A 9,506-nucleotide genomic window follows, 5' to 3' on the forward strand; every position below is an offset into this window, starting at 1 on the left:
ATATACTTTTATTCAGCAACAACACATTACATTGATGGTGGCAAATGCATTTATAATGTTACAAAAGATTTCCATTTCAAATAAATGCTGTTCTTTTGTACCTACTATGCATCAAAAAAAAAAAAAAAAAAATACCGTTTCCACAGAAATATGAAGCACCACATGTTTCTTGAGCAGTAAATCAGAATATTATAGAATGATTTCTGAAGGATCATGTGACACTGAAGACTGGAGTAATGATGCTGAAAATTCAGCTTTGATCACAGGAATAAATTACTTTTTAAAATATATTAAAATAGAAACCAGTTCTTTTAAATTGTAATATTTCACAATATTACTGTTTTTCCTTTATTTGTGATCAAATAAATGCGCCCTGGGAAGAATAAAGAACCTTTCAAAAACTTTAAAAATCTTATTAACCCCAAACCTTTGAACAGTAGCATACAAAGCTAAATACTAAGGGTGTGACGAAAGATCTTGTGAGATTAAAATGTGATGAGATTTCTCATCGAGGTGAAAAGGTGTCTCGTGAAATTGCCATGATGTAGTATGAAGGAAGGTGAAATTGCTTTTACATTAAACGTAATTACAATATGTCATTTACATTACGCCTCCACTGTTGTTTTGCTTTTTATAGAAATAAAAACCATTTAATTCAGTTGGATAACGTTCGCTTCAATGCCATCTAACTCATCCAACATGAGCAGTAGAGTCATACGTAGTGCAGCAGGAATCAGAGTTCACCGATCACGTGACGAGAGCATGTGATGAGATGACTGACAAGGCCATGGCAGAGGATTCGTTGCACAACAGAGCCTACAAGCATCTGACAAATGTCTTATGTAGAAAGCGTGCTCAGCACCACTGCTCCCTATTCACAGAGTACGCGCGATTGTGAAATCAGAAATGAAAGTAAAACATGAATGCAATACCCGCATTTTGAAAGCGGCTCCCTGATGCATGCAAATATTTCCCAATACAAAAGCTATCTTAGGCTGGGCTGTGTAGTTGTAACTATCTCTTAGCTCAGTATCATGCTTGAAGAAAAATGTGGTCTCTAATTGCACTTTTGAACATTGAGAGCGTACTTTGATTATGGTTGCACTTATTGTTTGCACTTAAGACTTAAAACTATTATTAATTTTTATTTATACTGTTTTTATTTCTATGATCAATTTGTGGAAAGGAGTTCAGTTAGGAAAAAAGTGTACAGTTCTGAAGAGACTCATATGAAATCATACAGGAGAGAAGCCAGTCACAACCTTTTACAGTGCTAGAGTATTGTTGTCTTTTACTGCATATGATAATTCATAATTAGAAAGTAGAACTGAAATGACATTCATTACAAGACGATTAGGTATTTCAAATGCATCTACAGACTATTTTTCTAGTCATGTATTTCAACATTTGTTATGTTGATGCATATAAAATAAAATAATTCAATATTTAGTCTATTTCATGCATTAAACATGCTGAAAACCCACCCTTTCAAGTAATTTCTGAGCTGATACATAAATAGAGCTATATCGGCTCAATATAGGCTTAAAAGCAACATTTTAGCACCCTGCCCTAGTAAATGACCTGACACATTACTGTAAAAACCAAAAGCTGATATCTGGAGCGCTTATAAACCATACACTTGAGTGGCTGAAACCTCAAGCCTGCAATGAGCCCTTTAAAGACATAAACAAACTTCTCATTTATTAATGACTACATGTTTTACTCACGCAGCGCATTCATATTTTATCGCCTGGCCTACATTATTATGACACATTAACTGGCCTTTAGTATCTCAAAAGTGGTAACTAGTTCAAAACCACTGACTAATGGATGCAATTTAAAATGCAGGATTGCACCCGTGCAAGAGAAATTGCATTCAACCACAACATCCTCGACCCCTTGGTGCCTGTCTCTCTCTCTGGATTCAGACACATTCATCTCTTTCTATGTCTGTCTGCAATCGCATCAGTTCCGTCCCACAGTCCAACGTCTACGTGACTGAAACAATCTCCAGTCTCTTCCACTCGTCTCGCTGTCAAACAATCCTGCCAGCTCCTCAAACACTTCCAGTCATGCTGTCAAAATCTCACCTCTCTGCCAGCGGGCTCGCGACTGGCCCGAGGAGAATGTAGCAGAGCCGCGCTATCTCTCTCCGCCGCTACTTTCTCTGCTGGCAAAGGACAAAGTACCTTCTATTTATTAACAAACGCCTTTATTGTACCATCAGCTTATGTTTTTATGCACACTGGATCATTACCGCTGCCAATATGGGATATTGATATGGTTCTCTTACGCCACAGTAGCTTATGAAATAACAACATACAAGCAGTCGAATCTCACAAGGAGAGTTTGATGTTAAACGGCTTGTGATAGTCAGAAGGTGCAGCTGGGAGTGGCACAAAGCTTATGGAGCCCGTAATAATGCTAATGATGGGGACACTGATGTCAATGGCTAATGCTTTCACTCGATCTGTGGTAATGCCGCCCTGCTGCGGACTACAGTAATCCCTCAGAGCAAACAGAGACACTAAAGCAGACTAATAACAATGAAGAGCGGATGTATGGTTTACCATTTGTCGAACGGAAAAGCCAACCCGTTATCGTTTCAGATTCATACCGCGCATTACCACATCATCCGGGGAGGCTAAATAGCCTACCGGCACATGCATCATTTCGGCCTAGAGAGAGACGTTTATATTAGCCTTGGCGTAGGAAGGAAGATGATTAACCGTAAATTAATCTCACTGCGAGTTTACTGTAGCTCTGTTCTGATGCTGGCCAGCTCATTCTTCAAATGCCTGTTTGAATGCATTCGCAGGTCTATATGTTGGGTTTACAATGGTGACAATCACTAAGGATCAGCTGTATAAATAACTGGGAGGTAATCTGAAAGATTCAGTAATAAAATTAAGCACTTAAAGGATTAGTTCACTTCAGAATTTACTCACCCCCATATCATTCAGGATGTTTATGTCTTTCTTTCTTCAGTCGAAAAGAATTTAAGGTTTTTGAGGAAAACATTCCAGGATTTTTCTCTATATAGTGGACTTTAACAGTTACCAATGGGTTGAAGGTCCAAATTGCAGTTTCAGTGCAGCTTCAAAGGGCTCTACATGATCCCAGATGAGGAATAAGGGTCTTATCTAGCGAAATAATCAGCCATTTTGTAAAAAAAAATTAAATAAAAAAAAATTATATACTTTTTAACCACAAATGCTTGTCTTGCACTAGCTCTGTGATGTGCCACGGATTACATAATCACATTGGAAAGGTCACGTGTGACATAGGTGGAAGTACTGAGCAAGTGTTTACAAAGCAAATGTGCAAAGACTCAGTCAAATGCCCTTTACAAAAAAAAAAAAAAAAGGGTAAAACAATGATGATTTTGAAGTTGGAGGAGAAAATGAGATTTTCACCCAAACGTGGTACTTCTGCCTCCAGTGTGATTACGTAATGTGTGGCACATCGCAGAGCAGTGCAAGTCGAGCATTTAGGGTTAAATGCTTTTTTTTTTTTTTTTTATAGAAAATGTCCCTTATTCCTCGGCTGGGATCGTGTAGAGTCCTTTGAAGCTGCATTGAAACTGCAATTTGGACCTTCAACCCATTAGTAAATGTTGAAGTCCACTATAATGGAGAAAATCCTGGAATGTTTTCCTCAAAAATCTTAATTTCTTGAAGAAGAAAGACAAAAATCTTGGATGAAATTTTAATTCTGAAGTGAACTAATCCGTTAAAATGCATGGAAGATTTTTTTGGATTAAGGTTTTAGACTATAATTTAGTTCAATGTTTTAGTTTATCACATAAACAAACATTTCTTTAAAGCTCAATGTGGCACTGTTTTAAACTATCAGCATGCTACAAAACAAAAGTCATGAACACTGAGGTTAATGCATGCAACTTTACATTTAATAACAATTAAAGCAACAAGATAAAATTAATATATCTTTACCAATGTTTGGAGACTGGTACATTGTAAAGTTAAGTGCATCAATCTGGACACTTTGAACCAAAGTGTTTTGACCAAATTGAACAGAATAAATCCTTAGCACTGACTTGTACCTAGACTTTAAAGTGGACTTAAAACCTCTTTTTAGTTGTGATATTGTATCAGTCCACATCACATTCACACTGGTGTTTTCAGGAAGCAAAAAAACTTGAATATAATAACAATAGCAATACATTATATTATCATCATCATGGTCCGAATTTCGGAATGTGCATAATTTCCAGCAGGTTTTGCGTTTATAATGTGGGAAATTCTGCAAACAATTATGCACTATAGCATGTTGGTTGAAAGAGTAATTTATTCCACAAATCATTCATTTCTGTGAGACGCAATTTCAAAAAACAGCGTGAGTGATTCAACAGTACCATGTGTTCTTTGTAGCACAAATGTAGTCTTTTAGGAAGATTAGGGCTGGGCGATATAATTGCATGTGATTGTCACGCGCATTTCATCAGTAAAGCCGGTTCCCTGATTACCGCGAAATCGCCATCACCTGATTTCAAATGGAGTGCCATTTAATAGACAGAGCCGTAGATCACTGACAAGCTACGCAATATCACGTTCATTATCGCAGATTAATCACCTTCGATATTGAACGCGATATTGCGTAGCTTGTCAGTGAACTACGGCTCTGTCTATTTAATGCCGCTCCATTTGAAAGCAGGTGATGGCGATTTAGTGGTAATCAGGGAACTGGCTTTAATGACGAAATGCGCGTCACAATCGCATGCGATATATCGCCCAGCCCTAATTGTGATATATATCGTTATTGTGATATAAAAATACTCATATCGCGATATAAGATTTTGGTCATATCGCCCAGCCTTAAATCGATAATATCGAATCGGAATTAAATCGGGACATCTGTATCGATACGCAGTCCTACTTGGCACACCGAGCAAGTGGATATTCTTTTTTCTCAACATGAACGTGAAACAATATAAAAACAATAACCATAAGCTGACTCAAGTGTATACGTGTGTCCAAATATTCAAATACAATATTTTTGAAAAATACCCATCCCTAACGAAAACAATACTCATTTTATTTTATTCATTTATTACTTTTTTTGTGGTGGGGCCACAAAATTTGAACCACTGCTGGCCCAGCAGAAAAAAAAATCCTTAGTGTTGAGCCCTGAGCTGCACTGAGAGATCACTAATCACTTTTAAGTGTTATATAAACTTTAAAAACATTCCAACTACTGCAATTCCACGAATGCACAGTCTATATCGAGACACGTTCATGTAAACTGTACAATAAAACCTTTGTGTTGAACTACAGGCTTTACATTGTAAACTGACAGTCATATCACCATAGTGATCCCATGAGATGAGCAAACTATGAAATCTGAAATACCTTTTCCTTTTGCTTTGGCCTCGGTTTGTTACCAAAAGCAGGTTTAAACAACATTTACAGTGTTCACTGTTCAGTCTCCCGACAGGATTGTAAACGGCCAAATAACTACATAAAAAGTGACGGCATAGCCAATTTATCACTTTTACGGTTTTCGGACAGTGGCAATAAAAAAAATCCAATAGACACAAGAGACTTTAACATGATAGCGGAGAGAACAGGTACAATCAACTCCAACAAAGACCATAATTATACTAGGTATATCTAGTTATGTTTAGTATGGGTTTAGTATTTCCATTTGATTCCTGTATTCATTTTCTGAGGGGCAAGTATTGTTGAATGCCTAGCTAATATCAAGTGTTTCATGTACATGAATTGATTCAATAATCTGTCGGTTATTTCGTCAATTAATCGAATGGAAAATATCAGCAGACTGATTGTTACATTGGAAAACACATACTACACATTACAATAGATACTGTTGTCTTCTAAGTTTCCAAGGTCTAACCATTTAAAACAGTCACACAAAACCCCAACAAAGGGCATTTGTATGCCTTATTGAGTCCAAATGTGAAGCCAATATTAGAATTTCGACCTGTTTACAGTGAATATCAGCCTCAACCTGGAGCAAATCTACAGGTGATAAGAGCCATTGATTCACACGGGGAAATTTTCCCAACAGGCCTCAGTAAGTGCTGAACAACCTCAAAAACACTAAACACAGCACAAAATGGGTGACATAGGCTTTTTAACACAAGAAAACAGCAATAATTAGGATTGAGCAAACGCTTAGAAAAAAGTACTGTGGTGTTACCATGGTAAATTGCCCGTCTCAGAACAGGCCTAACGTAGTTATAATACACCATAGTTTTTGCACAACACTCTAAATTAAATAATATGCCATTGCTTAAGTACATCTCCAAATAAACGAGTATTTCATCCGAAAATACCACAGTACTTTTTCTGTAAGCGAAAGCAAGAATGAGAGGCCATTACTAAAGATGGTGACAGGGAATTTTCATGAATATTCAGCCAAAATACGGGGAAAATGAATTACCCAATATGTTGACATGTCAACCCGCCGTTTCACAATAAAATATTAAGCATAATGTGTTTGAATTAACTGTCTGACAGACTCGTTTCGGTTACCTGGGTTCGGGAAGGATGATTTTCTTGCTCGCCCGGGCCGCTGGAGTAGATTTGCTCTTCTCCATCGCCATCAGGTAGCTGACATCGGCGAGAACCGCTTCGAGGTCCGCCATCTTCGAGCCCTCTGGGTCGAACCGAGTCGCTAACGGTACCAGAACCAGCCGTGAGGGGGACGTGAGGGAACGATGATGGTGCGCGCTCGCGCGCGGGCGGGCGGAATCAGCACGAGACGAGCGCGGGAGCTGTGGTGGTGATGATGAAGAAGATGCACGAGACAGGCGCAAACATCTATTCCAGCCTCAGTTGTTTTATTATCTTGTTTCGCCCCCTAAAAGGCTATCAGAAAACAACCATCGTGGCTGAAAATACACGAAAAAAAAAAAAAAAAAAAAAAAAAAAAAAAAAAAAAGAAGGAAGAACAAAAATCCACTCAATCTATAGGGTGCTTATCTATGAAGCAACGTCACCCTCAGGTCCACTGGAATTGCAGAAATGGCTTCTTGTTTCAGAGAGGAAGAATATGTGTGCATGGCAACATCTCCAGTAATAATTCTAGATGGTGATAACGATAATATCGATTAAGCGATTCTAGCCTGCAGATGCCCCCATCCAGCACTCATCCTTTGGATGAGTTCAACACGAACAACCCACAACGACCGTCATAAAAATGACATACAAGTTAATTTGAGCCACCGTCCATTCAAATGGATGGAGATAACGGCGGTAGTGAGTTAACTACAAATACACGCAAGCTGGCCCGTCAGTGTCAAATGAAATCAATCCCCAAGATGATCCTCTTATCAAAACGACCGTGCAATCCGTTTAAACCAACAAGATATAGAAAATAAGTCGTAAACGATCGGATAAGACGATATCCTTAGGGTATTAAAATAAAGCAAGCCAGCTCGCTGCAAAAACACAATAAGGCATGAAAATGGACGACTAGTATGCGCCGATATTTCCCTGTTTAATCACATTTACCATCTGACAGCACATAATAATAATAATAGTAAGGGTAATATGTATTCTTCTCTTCTTAAAAAGCGTAAAGATGGTGGAAATCTGAAGCCCAATGGTTGGAGAAACATAAATAATGGCTATCGGTGCGACACGGGCTGGATTGTTTCCTGAATATCCACAAATGCGAGACAAAACAAAACATTCAAGACCTAAACAGCATATGCATACATGTAAATATCACAAACAAATCCCCATTTTTGCCTGTCACTCCTCTTGCTGATCCAAAGCTGGTTGTCTTGATCTCACAAGCCAATTAAAGAGCCGAAATTAAACTACTTGGGTTTTGATGTGAAGTACATTGCCTTGTGCAGTGCAATGCAGACTGGTTTTCCTCCTTAACCGGGTTTGCTTGCTCGTCGATTTATTTATATAATGAGAGGTGTGCTCTGAGCAAAAACGGCTGAGATGTTGCTCTACTGTAACCTACAGATGATAGGGGGGCGCTAGAAAAGGAAATAAGCAAATGTGAACGAAAGCAATCCGAGTTTCCTTTTCTAAAAAAAAAAAAAAAAAGTCGCAATGGTGTCGCAAAACGTGGTCCGATGAAACGGCAAGGGAGTAATATAACGTGATATATAGAAAATACGGCTACTATTTTATCTTTCGTAACTAAAAACACAAAAATAAGGAGTTCAGCCTGAAATCTCTGCGCTAGATCTTGCGGAACTTCATATGCATGGCTGTGCGTCTCAAACTCAAGCTTATATGGACGAAACTACGAGTTTCGAGAGAAAAAACAACATCAACACGACGTGACTTTTAACCCAAATACGCTTCGTTCTGTTGTTTTAAATGTACTTTCCTCCAAAAAGAGAGCTGATTTTGAATTTTCGCTGTTACTGCCGATAGAAATCACTCTTTTCTTTTCCATCCGTGTTTGGGTCGCAGATCCAAGTCTTCATCTCTTCCGACATCGCTCAACAAAAACACAATATTCGTCCACATAAAACACTCCAGTCCGATTCCACTCAGACCCTCCGGGATAGAGTGCTTCTTGAGGTTTCCCAGTGGTTAATCCAGATGGGAATAGACGACTATTTTCTTGTTTTAGTGCTTGTGTGTGAGCTGAGCCCCACGGCGCGTCGTGAAGTGAAATTCAGGCTCTTCTGAGAGCTACACTTCCTCCCAGCGGCCGGTTCGACGCAAAACCCGGCGCTGGTGTTGCAAAACAAGGAACTGGAGCGTCGTGAGGAGGCGGAGCTGAACTCCAGGACGCGAAAGCCTGTATTAATTTTAATTTTTTAAACTTACATTTTCATTATGGCTGTCGTGTTAAATGTATTGTTGTTTTATTTCCCTCGACTCTTAATTTACGCAATGTATACTCTCTCTCTCTTCAAATAAAAGGTTACTACGGCGAAACTTACTACGGCGAAGGCTTCGGTTATGCATATTAAATAGATCCTGCTGACGTTGCTTAGTAACCTTCCTGAAGCGCCCAGTCACGTTACTTCATTAATATTCACATGTCAAGCCTTCCCCATAAAAGGACTTTTTAATTCGTCGTCTGAATAGCGCCCACTCACCTTTCAGCGAATCAGCTGGCGCACGTCACATTACGTAATTAATATTTATAAGCCGTAGCTACATCATAGTAGGAAAGTCTAGTGTCTTTTGCTGGCTGCGCCATGTTATCTAAATAAAATCGTTGTGTAAGCGTATCCCACCTCTTTTATCAACACCGACCGTATAGCTCTGTTTTTTTGTTGTTGTTTGTTTGGGTTTCTTATTTCAGTTCATGGTAATATGATTAAATCTGACAAACAATGGCATTTAAACTAAGTCACGTTAAGGTACAAGTTAAGCCATGTTATGGGCTCATTTCGTTTATTCTCCAAAGAGAGTGCTAAATATATTTAGTTTCTCATTAAACCTGATTATGTTTTATTGCATTTGGCTTGTAGGTTTATTGCTCCCTCTGGCGGAAAAAGGGTGAAAGAGCATTCTGTTTCCTTCTATGATTAAAGGCAC

The 9,506-nt window shown here is 38.7% G+C and overlaps 1 protein-coding gene across 2 annotated transcripts in view; it reads right to left on the bottom strand.

The window, feature by feature from the left end:
• The window catches only part of grk3 (G protein-coupled receptor kinase 3), a 61,720-nt gene extending 53,059 nt beyond the window's left edge, over positions 1 to 8,661 (bottom strand). For both annotated transcript variants that reach the window (XR_010896173.1, XM_067397515.1), the window contains exon 1: positions 6,516 to 8,661. Coding sequence is in view for 1 of the 2 variants with exons in the window: in XM_067397515.1 (XP_067253616.1) it covers positions 6,516 to 6,628 (113 nt within the window). In the remaining variant the exon portion in view is untranslated. The remainder of the gene's footprint in view (positions 1 to 6,515) is intronic.
• Positions 8,662 to 9,506: the final 845 nt, after the last annotated feature.

The sequence above is a fragment of the Chanodichthys erythropterus genome, chromosome 10 (assembly GCF_024489055.1).
Source record: "Chanodichthys erythropterus isolate Z2021 chromosome 10, ASM2448905v1, whole genome shotgun sequence".
NCBI classification, from domain to species: Eukaryota; Metazoa; Chordata; class Actinopteri; order Cypriniformes; family Xenocyprididae; genus Chanodichthys; species Chanodichthys erythropterus.